We start from the raw sequence: 18,251 nt of genomic DNA, 5'->3' as shown, positions 1-18,251 counted from the left end.
GCACCATGACCAGAAAATACGAGGTATTCTGAGACGTTTCTAGAGTACTTTAGCCCATCCCATGGAGGGGGGTTTGTAGGCCATCTCTTGGTGGTTCTAGTAATGCCCTATAAACCATGGTAATTGCCTTGTAGGCATAAATATATGCACCTGTAGTGTTAGTGCTTTTTAGGCCACATAGGACACTTAGTCCTATGTGACACCTAGGACACTTAGTCCTAGGTCTAGGTACTTGTACCTTGTACGCCTTCTTTTTCATTATCCAAGTTTGACGTGACGGCTAAGACTTGTGCGACGCTTTGCTACCTGCACTCTCTCTCTCTCAGTCGATCCTACAAGAACAACCTTTATCTATGAAAGCTCTTTGTCTTGCTCTGGTCTCCCATTTGGCAAGTTTCCTGTGATCATTGATTTGGAGACAACGTTTAGCTTGGCATAGTGTTGTTTGCTCATGCAAGAACAAAGGATGAAAGTGACTGAGTTCGGTGAGGTCTTGGCAAGTCAATTTAGCTTGAGCAACAGTTTTCCTTATAGTCTTCATGTAAGACTTGCCATAACCTCTAATTACAACTTGCATTGTGGAAACAAAAGAATCCCATGAATTATTAATATCAAAGTGGCTCTGAGAAGACAGAGATTGATAGGCATTAGTAACCATTTCCTTGAAAGTAACATGCTACAAATAGCTATTGTTCACAATCAGATGTTGCCTTTCAGGCAGTCTATCATCTGGCATATCATGAAAAGATAGCCTCAACCATAACGGTGCATGATCTGAATGCACAAAGGCATAGTCAACCCACATTTTGCATGAAAAATCATCATTTTGTTGCGGGGCTACGCTATACCAGCGATCCAGACGTGCCTGGTAAGAAAAAAGGGCATTATGTTGAAAAGTATATCCAGGTGACAAAGGCTGCAATTCCTTCCAAAGATCAACCAAATCAAGATGAATCAGTAATTGAGACCATGCATGCCTTTCAGAGGTTAACATATGAGTATTTCCAGATGTATTATCACCCTGTTGCGGAGCATTATTGAAATCCCCACATATAAAGGCATGATATCTCCATGGATATGGTGCATGGCATCCCAAATTGCACTTCTATCCCGAGAAGATTGAGGTGCATATATAGAAGCAAATTCAAACACCTCGCCTTGAATGATGCATTGAAGAATAATCTATCTGCCTTGATTGTCATTTACAGCAATAACTGGCTGAAGCTCATGCTTAATCATTCTGCTGAAGCTCATGCTTAATCAGAATGACTACACCTGAGAAAGAGTGCTCCCTAGCATAAAAGATATCATAGCCGTAGTAATGACCTGTCTTTCCTTTATAGACATGCTGATTGTGTTCTTGTAATGCTACTATATCAGGCTGAAATCGATTGATATACAGCCACACAGATTTCCATTTCCTACTGTCGCACATCCCCTGAACATTTAAGGTAAGGCATTTGATATGAGCAAGCATATTTACAGACATTTATAGGAAAAAACAGTTACGTACAACAGCAACCTTTAGGATGTCAACCTTGCATTTCTACCTCAGGGTCAAAGCCTCTTCCCTGAGAAGAAACATCCGCCTGAGGATTGGACAGTAATGCAGCAACCTTTTCTTCAGGGAAGAGAGTTCTACTACAGCCCATTCCCGAGTTGACCTCTGGAGAATTTCCACTAGAAGATGCACCATTCCAAGTGCGAGGGGTGGAGGTCGTCAAACAGAAATAACTTTTCTTGGACTTTACCATCCATCAATTGGAGTTTTTGGTCCTTTTGCTGAAAGTTGAATAGCAGGAAGTGAAGGGGAAGAAGCATTCCCATTTGAAACGACTGGGGCTTTGCCTTTATCCTGATTCACAAAAAGCTGTCTATTACCTTTACTTTGATTCCCAATAGAGGTAGGAGCATCCTTATTGGGCATCTGAGCAAGCAAAGTGGCAGGAGGCATTTTATGCTGACTCATTGGACACTGCGAAGCCATGTGCCCAAATTTTTTACATACAAAACAAGCCCTTGCAAATAATCCCCACCCTGCAAATAATCCCCATTTCAATTTATAAAATGCACTTTCCATGTCAACATTGTTCACTGTGACTGAATATGACTCCGGTGTGGGATTATCAGTATCCCAGAGAATGCAAAATCGATTAGAGTTGCCGTTAGGTCGCGGTGGGCAAACCACTTTGCCTAAAGTTGCTGCAATTTTAGGCAAGAGTGAAGCCATGCATTGTGGGAAGTCTACAACTTCAACCCAGACCGGACATCGATGTCGAATCAGAGCCTGATAATCCCTTGTGGGGGACCATGGCAAAACGTGCACCATTTGCTGTTCAAAAAAGAGTGGAGAGTGTTCCAAAAGCATTTGCCTATGAACCTCATCTACCATAATGACCTCAAAAAAGCCTCTGGCTGCGTAGTGTACCTTATGAACAAACAAGCCAGCCAGTGTTTGGGTCAACTAGTTGCCTACCTCTGCAGTAGGTGGCATCCGACTTGGGAAAAATAGAATGACTGCATTTTTGGCATATTCTCTAACGGGATCCACAATTTCATCCACTTCAACCATGAGACCAAGTGATGGAACAGAGTCTTTCCACTCTTTCCTTGTGTCTGCAAATCCTTCGTGCATGACATCATAGACCAGTTGTGCTTCAACAGAATCATGCACGGGGTCATGATGACCCTCAGCCTGCTTTTGCTTTTTGCATTGAGCCGATCGATCCTTTTGAAAAGTTTTTTTGTAAGAGTATTCAGCCATGTCTTCTGAAGAAGATGGAGCCCAAAAAGGGGGTACGTGCAAAGTGATAAAAGAGACAAAACAGTTTCGAAAATTAGCCCACAAAGAAGAAGGAAATAGTGTATTTGCAAGGAGAAGAAGAGGAAAGAGATATTTAGGGATGTAGAGAGGAGAAAAGACAAGTTCCGGAGAAGGAAAAGAGAAAAAACTTGAAAAAGATCCAAGATGAACTAGAAATCAGAGAAAAAAGAGAAGTGCTGGCGATGGAAAGAGAAAAAGTTTTGAGAACAAACACAAAAAACAGCATACAAAGAGAAAGAAGAGAGAATTCGAGAGCAAGAGCAAGCAGGAGATGAATTCGTATGAGAAGAAGGGCCTCCCACAACGTGCAGGTCCGAGTAGTGTCAGCAACAGCAGTCCATACAGCCGTACGGTTTGTACGGCGAGCAAGAGGCGGGCAGAAGGGTGCTGGCTGTACAGTAAGGCATGTAGGGGCTAAGGCCTCTCTCTCAATCTCGCCCTCTCTCTCTCTCACACACACTCCCTCTCTCTCTCTTACACACACACACACCAAACACACACACACACACTCTCTCTCTCTCTCTCTCTCACACACACACACACACACACACACACACACACACTTTTTTGTGTGAAACCAGTGACTATAAAATTAACATAAAATCAATGTACATGACATTAGACTCAAAAGCAGTGAGAAAACACTTCAAGGCTAGTAGCATACAAATCCCTCACAGCATAACTATCATATAAAGATTGCTTGAGGGACATTCTGAAGAAAGCATATGCCTGAGGGAACTGTTGTCCCATCCTAAAACGCCATCTCTGTGTCCAAATAGTCCATAGTACCCAAAAACGAGCCTTGTGAAAGAAAAGGAGGAATGGAGACATTTGAGATGAGATGCATCCAAACATCCAGAAGAGTTTCCCGAATCTGATAGAGGGAAATCGAAGCTGCAACAAATGAGAGACATGAGTGATCAATATCCGAGAGTGCGGACAAGACCATAACAAATGGGGAATTGTCTCACGATGATGAGAGCAACGGGGGCAGGAAGAGGAAGCAATATGACGTGCTTCCAATTTCACCCCAATGGAAAAAGCTCCCACTATACATCTCCAAAAGAAAAGCCTCTGTTTCAATGGCAATTTAGCTTTCCAAATTGTCTTGAGTTTTGATTGCCACCAAGATAAAGGTCTATCCAAATTCCAAAGAGTGTTGGCGTGCTTATCAATCCATGGCGGTGGAAGAAGAAATCTGTAGACCATCGAGGATGTCAAATTATGCATTGAGAGTGAACTGGTAGCAGGAGACAAGGAAGTCAGATTCCAGTCCAGTAATCTGTCCTGTACAAACAACGGAGGAACAGGAACAAAAGGCTGCAACATAGATGTAAGTAGCCTCCAAATGGGCCTATGATGCAGACCCAAGGGGAATGTCCTGCAAGCTTGTGGAAATGAAAGCACATAACCATGTTGATCCACCACATCTCCGACAAAGCTTATGCCCAATTTCATAAGATTATATGCTTTAATAGGTGCCTGTAAAGCAAGTGGCGATTCAAACACCTTGCTCCAATGGATACTTTCCAAACGAAGAGAATTACCATGATGGGAGGAAGCACCTGACCATTTAGCATAAGAGAGAATTCTCTTCCAATCATGAATAAAAGCAGTAGAAACAGGACAGCCAGGAATTTCCCCTTGAAATGTAGTCATTACTGCTTCCCAGTGATCTGTAATCCAATGCCCATATGCGTGAGACTTCATGTTTCCACACATAGCTGTTAACATAATAGCCCATGGCTGTTTTTGCTGAAAAAAATCAGCAATCATAGTGCTCTTTCTTGCCAACATATGAAACCGAAGATTAACACACACACACACACACACACACACACACAGAGTGCGCACACACACACACAGAGGGAGGGAGGGAGGGTTTATAAACGAGAGAGAGAGAGAGAGAGAGAGAGAGAGAGAGGGAGGGAGGGAGGGAGGGAGGGAGGGTTTATAAACGTTTACGAAAGACCAAAGGAAGGTCTATGATGTTGGGGTTAAGGCTCTGTGCCACCTCATGTACACCTTTTTGTTACAGGTTACAGTGTGAACACGGTTCACTCCGAATTGGTTCCACTCAAGTGTCTATCCTAATATATTCTTGAGGGTTGTGGTGTGCCCTCGCTTCTCGATTCACACCCACCACTCTTGTGGTCTTGGTCTCACTCTCCTCCACTTGCTTCCGCTTCAACTGGTATCAGAGCTTTGGCTCATCATCTCTGTCCTGCATCCTCACCCTCAGCCGAGAAGTTCCCGCTTCCCGTATCAGACTGGTGGCTTCGTCCGTACAGCGTATTGGCCCGTACAACGCCAACCGTACGTTCCGTACAACGTGTGGCTTCGTCCGTACAGCGTCAAGGCCCGTACAACGTCAAATTGGGTCGCGTTCCGCTGCTGTTCTACGCCCTTCGTTGGTCGTGATCTCGTTAATCTCGTGCGTGGGAATATCCTTCTTCGAGGTATTTAAGATGTGGTTCGCAGGTACACTTGACATTTGTCAAGTGGGCAGTTGGATTGTGTGACATTTGGTCACATTGGGCAGAAATTTGAGGATTTGGTGCACATCGTGGTGCATTCTCGGAATTTGCAGAAATTGCATGCAAGAAATTTGGGGCTTTTGACGCTAGAGTGCTTGTGTGCACTTGTGGATGCCTATTTGACGAAATTTCTCTTCAATAGACGCCAAAACAAGGGGCTTTTGCTCAAATTGGTGTCATTGGCTGTTGTAGACAGTTTTGGAAGGGGATTCACATGTCTATGTGTCAAATGCATTGACAAAAGAGGAGATTTTGCAATCAGGTCAGTTTTGGGTAAATGCTTCTTGTTGTGGACAGCGCACTTGTACACTCTTGGAGAGTGTGAAAACTCAGTTCAGTTCTGAGTTTAGCCTTGTGACAGTGTTCATATGCCTATTTGAGGTGGGAGAGTTTGCCCAAACACCTGCTGCACAATCTGGGATATTTGTGTCACTTGATCATTCATTCTACAGTGACATTTGGTCACTTGTCAAGGCTCGGGGACCTTTGTGACAGTTTTGTACAAGTGCAGGCCAATTTTGGAAGAGATTTTGGGACTTTTAGAGTTTTTTCTTTTACTGTTTTTTTTACAGTTTTGGAGAGTGGACAACATTGCATTAAGTCACAGCACGTGACTTTGAGGCTCTCTGTGCCTTAGGTGTATTTATTTGCTTCTATTTGGGCTTATCATCATGTCTTCAAGCAACGAAGGCAACTATTGGAACATTGAGAAGTTGGAGGGGAATGCAAATTTCTCTTATTGGAAGAAGTAAATATATAATGTGTTGGTCCAGAAAGATCAAAATATGCCTATCAAAGTATAAAGGGATCAAGCCCGATGAAGTTAGTGACCTTCAGTGGGAAACCATGAATGAGAAGGCCAAGAGTACCATTCTTTTGACCATCTCTAAGAAGATCTACTTCAATGTAGAGAATGAAGCCACCGCTTACAGCATATGGAAAAAACTTGAGTCCCTTTTCGAGAGTCAGATTGCAGCTAGTAAAGTGTTTTGGTTGAAGAGGCTCATGAAACTAAGCATGAAAGAGGGGACAGCCCTCTCACTTCACCTCAATGAGTTTCACTCTATATTCAACCAACTCACAAATCAGAAAATGAATTTTGATGATGAGGTGAAGGCCATTTTTCTCTTGAGTACCCTCCCTGACAGTTGGGATACTTTTGCTACAGCCATAAGCAATTCAGCCCCTGCCTTCACAGGATTGTCATGCCAAGATGTGGAAAGCGCTCTTCTGCAGGAAGAGGTGAGGTATAAGAATAGCAGTGAAAATAAGAATGCAAGTGCATTGGCTGTGGGCAGAGGTAGGCAGCAAAATAGAGGGGAAAACCAAAATAAAGGGAAATCTCGCAGTCAGTCCCGTCCTAGGAAGGACCTTGAATGCCACTATTGCCATAAGAAGGGGCATATTAAAAGGGACTGTTTTCAGCTGAAAAACAAAGGCAAGGATAAGGAAAGAAAAGAAGAGGACAAAGATGCGAAAAGAGATGCCAAAGACACCAAGGGCAAGGCTAAACTTGAGGAGCTCAATGCAGTGATGAAGATAATGACGATGTCATACTTGTTGCCTCCTTTGGTGATAGTTCTTTTCTTGTGGCCAATGATGGCTCGTATGCACTGGATTGGCTATTAGACTCAGGTGCATCCTATCATGTTACTCCTCATGAGCAGTGGTTTGCTTCGTATGATGCAGGGAAGAAAGGATGTGTGAAACTTGGGAAATGCCTGTGACGTTGTTGGCATTGGGGATGTGCATCTAAAATTCCCAAATGGTTCTGAATTTGTATTGCACAATGTGAGACATGTGCCACAGCTCAGGAAGAGCTTGATATCCACTGGGCAGCTTGATGATGCAGGGTATCTCACCCAATTTGGTCATTCTATGTGGAAGGTGCTTAAGGGAAATATGGTTGTGGCCAAGGGCTGCAAATCAGGCACCTTGTATCCATTGTATGTTGAGGGTGTTGATGCTAATGTAATCCATGTGACCGAGCAGCCACACACTTCATTGTGGCATAGCCGGTTGGGCCATATAAGCGAGAAAGGAATGAAAGTATTGTCTTCTTTGGGTTACTTGCCGAGACTTAATTTTTCTGATTTTTCAGCATGTGATCATTGTATTTATGGCAAACATAAGCAATCAGCCCATAAAAAGGCTGGAAATGTTAAGCAAGAAGTCCTAACTTTGGTACATACAGATGTATGTGAAATGCCCAACCTTTCTTTGGGCGGTGCCAAGTATTTTGTCACTTTTATTGATGATGCATCCAGGAAGATATGGGTCTATCCCATTAAGCATAAGAGTGATGTGTTCAAAGTCTTCAAGACTTGGTTGGCACTTGTTGAGAATCAGACAGGAAAGAAGCTTAAATGCCTCAGGTCTGATAATGGAGGGGAATACCTCTCAAGGGAATTTACTACATTTTGTGATGAGAAGGGGATAAAGAGGGAGTTGCCCGCTCCCTACAATCCTCCACAAAATGGCGTGGCTGAAAGGGCAAATAGGACCATTCAAGAGAGGACTCTTAGCATGCTCTCACAAGCAGGATTGACCCATGGTTTTTGGGCAGAAGCTGTTAAGACAGCAGTACATCTCATCAATAGGTCACCCAACAGGGCCTTGGATTTGAAGGTACCTGAGGAGGTGTGGTCAGGAAAGCCACCCTCTTACAAACATCTCAGGGTGTTTGGCTGCCAGGCCTTTATGCATCTCAGAAGGGAAATATGCAGCAAATTAGACCCAAAGTCACGCAAGTGTATCTTTCTTGGGTATGGTGACAATGGAGAGATGGGTTACAGGTTGTGGGACCCTGAATCTCACAAGATTGTGAGGAGCAATGATGTGATTTTTCGAGAAGATAGGATGCAAAAACAGCCTATCAATACCATTGGAGTGAGAAGAGTCATTTTTGAGGAGGAAGGACCTCCAGCACAACCACAAAATGCCAATCAAAATGCTGTCCAAAATGGTCAAAATCAGCAGCCACCTCCGGCTTTTAATGCTCCCTATTATCCTCCACAGGAAGAGCCACAAATGCAGCCTGAGATTCAGCAAGATGTGCTTCGAGAGCAGGCTGTACAGCCCCAAAATATGCAGGAACAGCAAGCAAATCAGCCACCTAATCAAGATGGTTGGGTTAGGCGTGCCTGACAGGTTTGTTCCAGGGGTGAATGCACTTGATGATTACATCATGGTGACAGATTGTGGTGAGCCCTCGTTCTTTAAAGAAGCCATGAAGAGGGAGGACGCAAAAAACTGGGAGAAAGCCATGGTTTCAGAGATGCAATCTCTTGAGAAGAATTAGACATGGAATCTAGTGCAGTTGCCTGCAAGCCAGAAAGTCCTACCATGCAAGTATGAAATCTTTTCTCCTGTAGTCAAGATGACTACATTGAGGACTGTTTTAGCTTTGGTTGCTTGTCAGGACATGGATCTTGTCCAATTGGACGTGAAGACGGCCTTCCTTCATGGAGACCTTCACGAGGATATTTATATGCAGCAACCAGAAGGATATCAAGTCAAGGGAAAAGAAGGGCCTGTATGCAAATTGCAGAAGAGTCTTTATGGGCTCAAGCAGGCACCCAGAGAGTGGTATCACAAGTTTGATGCTTTCATGAAAGCACAAGGATTCAGGCGGTCTGATCATGATCATTGTCTCTACACTAAGAAGGCAAGAGATGGTAGTCTTCTTATACTCATTCTTTATGTGGATGATATGCTTATTGCTGGGAAGTCATCTATTGATATGAATGCTTTGAAGGCAAAACTGCACAGAACCTTCGACATGAAGGATCTTGGTGATGCAAATCACATTCTTGGTATGCGGATTGTGAGGAACAGGTCAAAGGGTTTACTCTATCTTTCTCAAAAAGAGTACATTGGCAAAGTCCTGGAGAGGTTCAATATGGATAAGGGGAAGGCTTTGAGCACACCCTTGCCACCATATTTGAAACTCAGCCAAAAGGACAGCCCTCAGTCAAATGATGGAAGGGCTCATATGGCCAAGGTTCCTTATGCTTCTGCATGTGGCAGTCTGATGTATGCCATGGTTGCTACTAGACCAGATATTGCTTTTGCAGCCTCAAGGCTATCACTGCAAAAAGCTGGCTGTCCAAAAAAAATGACAGCAAATATCTGCAAATTTCAGACCCAAATCAAAGGGCAAATGCAGATCTAACCCAAATGTGACTGTGACAGGCAATGTTCACAGCAAAAAATAGCAAATCTGGCAAAAGGCCCAAATATATTGAGGGCAAATAGGCCAAAAAGAGGCCAAATGCAGAAAAGCCCCAAATTTTGCTGAAATTTTTGCAAATGTGACCCAATGTATGCAAATCTGACTCAATGTCTTGCAATCTAAACAAGAAATTGCAAACCAAATCCCAAAACTCCAATATTCTTGCAAGAAATTGCAACCAAAGGAGGTGAAAAGAACTAAAAGCCCCAAATTTGCCAATGTCCTGCAAAAGCCCGAAATTGCAAATGTCTGTAGATACCATTGGTAGTAGATGAACCTGTACGGAGCAGGTACGGTGCAAGTACGTTTGTACGGAGTCTTCGAGAGAAGTACTAGCTGTACAGACAGCTCAAGTACAGATCAAGTACACCGTACGATGTACGATGTACGGATGTGCGATTGTACGGAAGAGGTACTGTGTACGTTGTACGGAGCAATACGTGGCTGTCCAATGTACGGTACACAAGTACGGTGGTTGTACGGTGTATGATGCAAGTACATGGGTGTACGATGTACGGCAGCACATGTATGCAACTGGTATGGCGGCAGGACTGGGGATCTGTACGTGATTCGTACGGAAGTCCGTACAGTTGTACTGATTGTACGGATGGAGTGCAGGTAGATCTGAGATCTGTATGAGGTTGCGGAAGCTGGGCGCCTGGATCTGCAGCACAAAAAATGGCGACTGATGGCCACGGGTGCTGTAGGAGACCTTGAAAAAGCTGCAGCAGGGCCTAGAAGTAGTCACCTCTGCTGGAAAGCAGCAATAAGGTAAGTTATGGCGACAAAAATGGCTCTGGAAGCCTTCGACAACAGTTGAAGATCCTCGAACAGGTTGGAGATGTGACGACCAGCAGAGCAACAGACTCCCAATGAGCAATGGAGGACTCGGGGGGTTGAGGAGAGCTGGAAGACAAAAGCAATACCCGCTCTGATACCACTGAAGGGACGATCGCAAAAGAGAGAGAGAGTGCAGGTAGCAAAGAGTCGTACGATAGTTCAGCCATCACGTCAAACTTAGATAATGAAAGATCTAAGTACAAGGTAGTTGTACCTAGACCTAGGACTAAGTGTCCTAGGTGTCACATAGGACTAAGTGTCCTATGTGGCCTAAAAGGCACTAACACTACAAGTGCCTACACTTATGGCTACAAGGCACATACCATGGCCTATAGGGCATCACTAGAACCATCAGAAGATGGCATACAGAGATCCATATCTTGGTACTTCCCAACTTGTTAGTTTGCTTGAGAACCTTGCTCCTTGCCATCTTGTTGTTGGAAATTACTCGTGCTTGTGCCCCCTTTTGGGTGACTCAATCTCTATCTTCCAATTGCCACTCAATTTGGTGGATATTTTCCTTGATGTGATTAATCTTTCTTTCATGCTCCCATCATGTATTCCTTAGGAAATTTTGCTATGCGTAGAACCCTGGTATTGGAAGCCCTCGTTTGCTTAACTGGGTCACTCTGTCTAGGCCCCTCTGTCTTGCTCTTTTGGGCTGCGAGAGGTAGCTCATTGTTTGGAGAGTGCCACTGTCACTCCACTCGTTTGCAAAGAGCAAGCAAGACATATCTATGGTCCTCATGTGTGAGGCAAGATGACGGCATGCATGCTCTCTAGATCCCAATTTCATTGTGTCCCCTGCAACATTTGGTTCAAATCTCTTAGGTGGAAGAAGTTTTATAATGGTCCATTGGCTGGTGGTTGGAGTGTGACGGGTCTTTCAGATCACTCCTATGCAGTCAAAGGAGTTGGTCTCTATGCCTCAAGCAGGAAGGTCGCTACATAGCATTGATTGAGATGGCCCATTTAATGTGAGAGTGATCCAAATCCGCTATCCAATAGATAGTGGTGTCGTCTGCATATCTCATTGTACATAGGGCATTTTAATGCAAAGTGCTTCTCTGTCTCCACCTCCTACATGTTGCATAAAGTCCACATTTGTCTCTCATTTGGAAGTTTGGATGTCCTCTATTGATTGTGTCTCAATATGTGGATGGTGAGATGACACTCAGTGAAGGGGATTGATAAAACCCTCCTTGGAGATCTATAGGCAGTGATGTCTATAGAAGTTTTATTGCGGTCCCGCCAGGGCCTAGCTAGGGGTTGAACTCACGCACACTCACACCTACCTACCCGCCTTAACCAGTAGGTGAGGACCCCATTGGTAGTGATCTCTATAGAAGTTGTGTTTTACTTAAAGATCGTGGGGTGCTAGCTAGGTCGTGTACATGTGGAGCTGTAGGAGATCGTCTTTGATGACCTTATGCACCTTGTGATAAGTGAGTGGAATGGACGGGGCGTCAAGGCTATAGTGAGACGATGGCAGTTGGTGCAGATGGAGTCCCTAGCATGCGAACCCTTTGTATGTTTGAGTGTACCAACTTTGCCGATCCTCCTCAAGACTATGAGACCAAGTTTGACTGACGTCATGAGAACAAACGCCCTAGTAGAGAAACTAGAGATATCGAGCGCACCTCTAAAGATCTGATACAAACAGAATATGAACCTTGAATTGAAAATAGACAAGTGTGTATAGGGAATTCTGGCATATATCAGCCTTGAGTGATTTGATTTTGATGGGGGCACGATTGGGTCCCACTAAGAATCATGGTGCATGTGGATTTTTTTGGGATTGCTAATGTCATCCTTTGCTCTACTATGTAGAGCAATGCCTTGAAGGGGACGAGACTTGCCAATCCTATATCCTACCTCTTGGTCCTTAGTTTGCAGATTAAATGCCTTCTGAACATTGATAGATCCTCCCGAGGCATTTTTGCAGTTCATATCTGTCCATTGGATTAATTTCCAGTTTGTAGAACTGCATTTTCGTCCCCCGGTGTTGCCATGGTTTCTATAGCATTTTTCGTGTTACTATATTCTTGATTTCACCTATATCTTCTGGGATATCAGCAGCCTTTATGCCCCATCCATCCATCCATCCATCCCTTTATTTGTGCCATCCAGTGGTTTTTGTAGCCTCTATTGCTTTGCATGGGGTCGTGCTTGCATCCATCTTCTCAAGCTTGTTGAGGTAGATCATCAAGCTTGTTGAGGTACATCATGTGTTGGCATAATGCTTCCCCTTGAAGAGGTATCATACCAGTTTCAGCAGTAGGATGGGATAGGGTGTCTTTACCTTGACCCCTAGTTCTCCTATGAGAAAGCGTTTATGTAATGTTTTTATTCTTCTCCAATATGCTCTAGTGAGCTTGGGCCCCCGGGCTGGGCAATCATATAGTAACTTACTCATTTCCCAGTTCCGTAGGTGTGCCTTTTTGCATTTATTTTGTAAGCTGTATAGAGCTTTCAATCCTCCCAAACGTCTTTCTCTTCTCCATGCCACAAACATCTTCTTCTTGAAAGATGTCTAAATGACTTTGCCACCGTTACAGTTGATGCTCGCAACGTGTTTCAATTTGAATGTTTCTTGGCATTTAATTCGATTGGTCTTGCATATATTAATTTAATTGGTCTCACATATGTTTATTGGTATTTAATTCAATTGGTCTTGCACATGTGTATTTAATTGGTAGGTTGGTGTCACATTGCAGTTATGTGATCTTTATGAAAATGACTCAATCTTCGACAAATTCGAGTGTTGTCTGAGTGGAGATGGTCTTCGGGTAGCAACAGGCTCATACAGGTAAATGATTCCTAAATTTTAGCTGTATTTTGTTTTATCTGTATTTTATTTTATGTGTGAAGGCATGACCATGATGCTAATATACGCACAGACATAAACAAAATATATGTACCTATGTTATCCCATCTAATCCTTCTGGTTTTCCCCCTCTTGACCTTTTGGATGTGCCCCTGCCCCCTTTCCAAGAAGAGGGAGGAGGAGGCGGAGGAGGAGCAGCAGGAGGAGGAGGAGGAGGAGGAGGAGGAGCAGCAGCAGCAGAAGCAGAAGTAGAAGCAAAAGTAGGAGTAGGAGGAGGAGAATGGAAAGGAGAAGGTTTATGGATCTATGAGACTTAAGTAGAAAATGTCCATAACATGTGCTGATTGCCTAGGCAAACGAGCAAGAATCAAGAACTTAACATCACTTTTAGACTCGGTATATTTAGATACAGCTTTAAAATCTTTAACGAGTGTCCACCATTCATGGTAGACAGTTCATTTTCCTGCTTTCTGTTTCTTAATCTTGGCTTCTTCATGAGTGGAACTTGGGTATGGTAATCCAACATCCAAACTTTAATATCTTTTATGTTCCTCGCTTGGCAAAAAAGCTAACCCTTCCTCCCAAGAGTCAAAACATGGAATAATAGCATGGTTACCCATTTTATCAATGTGCTACTACCTGTGAATATTCCATCTGGTTTCTGGTGCAGCTTTTGTCAAATTCAACATTTGGTCCCATTTCCTTCCTCTCTTACTGTTCTTTAAATCTTTTGTACTTCCACATCCATGTGGTTATGAACTATGTCAACCACCTTGTCTTACATTTATAGGCAATTTTCTCATTTATATTGACTTATAGACATGAACTTTGGTGTCCACTTCCACAATCACTTCCTTCTTAGCAGTTTGTACTTCAATGTGAACAAGATCTTTGACTGTAGAGACTAGCTGCAGGGTAGGGGGGGAATCCTTACTAGATTTTACAGCCTCATCAATTGCTGCTTGCTTACCAGCCCTTCCAGAATGTGAAGTCGAGCCTTTACTTTTGCCAATTCCAATTGTAGCTCTCTCACTGCTTGCTATAGATAAAAAATATGATCTTGTTGCGCAAGGATGGGTCGTTTTGAGCCTTCTTGTTGATAATTGCGTGCATACGGAGGGTGTCATGGCTGCAACTGTAGAGTACCGAGTCTTGATGGAGGTTGAAGGAGTTGAGGGGGACTTGGAGGAGAGGGTAGGCCAGTCCATAATTGGCTGTCTGCAGAACCCCCTAGCTGAACCTAACCCTCGGGTTGGGTTGGGGGTTTAGCCCAGCTCGGGGTTAGGTTAGGGTTAGTTTGTTGTTTGAAGAAAATTAGGGGGAGGGGGTGGTTGTTGACAACGGGACTGGGGGGGCTGGGGGTTGATGGCTATTGAGGGCTGTTGAAGGCTGTTGGTGGCCCTGCTAGCTAGTTAGTTAGGTGCCTAGCTAAGTAGATAGGCGGGGTAGGTGGCGGCTGAGGCGACGTGCTGAGGTGATGGAGGGGACGGTGATGGAAATCGCTTTAAAAAAGAAAATAGGGACTCATGGTCTAAACAACTTTTAGAACTATCCCAACACAAAATTTGCCAATTAATCCTGTGACCTTCAAGATGGAACCAAACTAAACTAAAGCAGAATCTTTAACAAGCCTTTGTGCTTGACTTGTCATTAAAAGTGAATTGTTGCAGGATAACACATATATGTTACACTGTGGTACCAAAAGAACAAATTGCTTAGATCAAACGAGATGTAGAACAAGCACATAGGAATTAAAAGTGTACTTTGGTTGTTGTGCCAACCAAAGAAAAATGAAGATGATTATCTTGAGTCCTTCACGAATATGGATATGAGTTGGTTGAGTAGAAAGTTTTATGGGTGTCTATTAAGCATATATGAGATCATAAGCAACATGGTGTCTTTGGGGCCAAGGTGCAATTCGAGAATGCATAGTACAAGGTCAAAGCATTATTCTTCTTGAGAATAAGGCAGCAACTTGTCTTCACACTAATTTCTAAGGTGGTGGGAAACTCCGGCAACTCGGATATGAAGGGTTAGAAAGAAAGAAAGAAAGTTTAATAAAGTCTTCGGAAGACCGATGGGTCTATGAGACTGTGAAAATCCTGATACAACAAGCTGTGGTAGTGGAGCTACTAAACGAGCATCCATACCAATGCAAAATGCAAAAATGGAGAATAACAATACTAAGTCCTAAGTATAACATAGTCATGTCGATGGTCGACTATATATCAGTCTCAGCATCGTCATCAATATCATCATCATCATCGGCAGCAGCAAGATATCAAGATGGATGGGGCAGTGGAGGCATGAAGTCCGCAATAGAGTGCTGTCGGCCACTCAGAGGTGCGGTCCTGGCATGTCTCTTGGTCGTAGCTCTGCGTCTGACCAGGGCTACTATGACCCCCGTCGGTCCAGGCTCCGACTCTAAAGGAGGGGATGTCCTTGTGTGTGATATGTGTGTCGATCCGCTGTCTGAGCTGTCGGGTCACAGGCTCCGGGTCACGGTCATGTCGAGGCCTCGTCTCGTGGGGGTCCATGTGATCTAGCTGAAAAAACGCCGTGAGAAGAGGATAGATAGCATCCATGTGGAGCCCCAATCGCTCAAACCATGTCTCTGTACGTGCATACCAGTACCTCTGGTCTCCTCCTGCTGCAAGTGCCATAGAAGAGGATAGAGCTATCCATGGTAGCCTACTACGCCTCGAGGTATAATCCCCATATTCCCTAACTTGGTACAGATATGTGAAATGCAGCATCTAGTTGTAAAGGGGGTGACCCAAACTCAGTCTGAATGATCTGATGAGGAATGGATGACTTACCACGAATCATCCGTGATAACATGAGAACCTGTAGCCGCTCCACACGGACCCACTCTGTATCCAATAAGTTTGGCCCCCAACAAGGGTTGCTGTACATCCCCGCTGGGCGAGCCAAGGAGTCAAAAAGCAACCCCTTGGTGCGTGGATCTTGAAAGTGCGAGTGGAAGCACTACCTCTCTAGTCTGGCCAATGAAGCATACCCTCTACTCAAGTGTGCCTGCATTGCGGGTCTCATAGTGAAGCTGGGTCTAGAGAAGATAACCCCAAGATAAGTGTATGATGAAACTATCTCAACCGATGATCCCACAAATGTGAAATGTGAGACGATTAGAGTGGTTCAGGTGCATTGAGAAATAGAGTCTGGGTGAGGAAGGTATGTCAAGAAACGGAATGTTTTTAAAGAAATCTTGGAGTGCAAGTGGATGCCCTGGAAGTTTTGTCATAGAGGATGAACAAAGTAGTAACATTTATGTACGGTGATGTTGGGTTGTAGAATGCATGCGTTGGAGCAAACTATAAAAGAAACGGCCTTTGATTGGAGGTGTTTTGGACAAATTTGAAGTTCCGTCAAGGGAGCTCAAGACAGCACAAATACTTGTGTGAACAAGAGGGCACACAAGCAAGGACATGCAAGAATGAGCGGAGGAAAGAAACAATAGCTATCAGCTAGAGGTCAAATGCTTGAGAGGCTAAAATGAAATTGTATAGTCTCCACAAGAAGTCGTAGCTTGAATGAAGAGAATGTGGACTTTCTTGTTGATTAGCGTTCTCCTTTAGTGCTAGCCTTTGTCATGGCTGAGACTGCCCCTCACCTCGTGCCCTTCACCTTCGAAGTGCCGATAGAAACTTAGTTCAAAGAAATTTGTAGAAATGGATGCTCAAGTATGTGTGAGGGTGTGGATATTTATATACTATGGTCTATACCTAGTGTTGGGCGTTGGGGATTTCATAGTAGCTAGTCCCTGCTATGCGTGATGGAGTTTATGTTTACAACCTTATGACTATTATGAGATTGAAACTCCACTATGTTTTGTGTTTTTAAAGGATGAGTTTGGGCATAACATATTTGAGCTTGCACATTGTGCTTGTATTCTTTTATCCTAGATACCTCTTTTCAAAACATGCTCAAATAATAATAAACCTATGGTTAAGGCTGAGTTAAAATTAATGTTTTCTTTAAACTTTCGGCCATGACCATTCTACTCTTACATCTTATTAATTAGTGAATTCTAGGGAGTCAAACCATAGAATTGACAAAATTGTCTAAGGCTCATATATTATAGAAATTCTCAAATTTGTGCCAAACTTTTTACCATGGGAGGAAGATTATGTGGTAATTTAGTAGTCTTATGGAGTACATGGATAAACCCCAGACCACCTTGTCTTGGAGGTCTCACACTAAAAAATGATGGCTAACTACCTTAAAACACTTAGTGCATGCAAAGACTAAACTGTGTAGAACTGAATAGAACCGAAATGAAGACAATGACTCAATAACTCTCACGCACAATAGACGGTCGTATTCTCAAAAACTAGAGCTCAGCCCGACCAGGGACAAAACATCCACAAAGGAATAAACTATCAACGCTCACAAAGAGCTACACTAGCAAGTAGCTCACTAAGAACTCAATAACCACCAAAAATTGCTCACAGAGAGCATGACACTAGGCAGTTACTACTGCCCTAGAAAGATAGTCTTGATCTTTGTGGTGATCTACCTCAACCAACTGTAGGAATATAAAAGCAAGAACTAGAAACTAGAAAACTAGAAGTAAAATAAGAACAAGATTGAAAGACAGACAAAGAGTTACCTTGTAGATGAGTGTAGACAAGACACAAGCTAGATAGATTGCAATGATGTGACCCATGAATATATGGGCCAAAGTACAAGACATAAAGCAAGAGTGCTTATGGGATAATTGTAGAGGTGCCACATGGCACACACTCAAGACACAAAGACTAGACTAGTAGTACACTTAGTGTGCACTTATCTCCAACACCCTCCTTAAGTGGACACTAGGAGTAAGACAGAAAGACAAGACTAGAAGACAGACATAAAGACTGATAGACTGAGAGACAAGACAGAAGACATGACAGACAAAGATCCTGAGACACCCCTCCTCAAGTGATATCCTCATATGGGTCCACAAGGGTAGGGACAAGATGGATC

The 18,251-nt window shown here is 43.5% G+C and overlaps 1 protein-coding gene across 4 annotated transcripts in view; it reads left to right on the top strand.

Annotated features, from left to right (window-relative positions):
• LOC147889612 (serine/threonine protein phosphatase 2A 55 kDa regulatory subunit B beta isoform-like) overlaps positions 1-18,251 on the top strand; it is a 76,354-nt gene that overhangs the window by 43,131 nt on the left and 14,972 nt on the right. For all 4 annotated transcript variants that reach the window (XM_087392035.1, XM_087392037.1, XM_087392036.1 and 1 more), the window contains exon 11: positions 13,153-13,244. In XM_087392035.1, the coding sequence (XP_087248161.1) occupies positions 13,153-13,244 (92 nt within the window). The remainder of the gene's footprint in view (positions 1-13,152; positions 13,245-18,251) is intronic.

The sequence above is a fragment of the Dipteris shenzhenensis genome, chromosome 20, assembly GCF_047967505.1.
Source record: "Dipteris shenzhenensis isolate YYH24624 ecotype China chromosome 20, Dip_SZ_1.0, whole genome shotgun sequence".
NCBI classification, from domain to species: domain Eukaryota; kingdom Viridiplantae; phylum Streptophyta; class Polypodiopsida; order Gleicheniales; family Dipteridaceae; genus Dipteris; species Dipteris shenzhenensis.
Note: the sequence above shows the minus strand (reverse complement) of the source record. Positions and strands in the feature narration are given on the sequence as shown.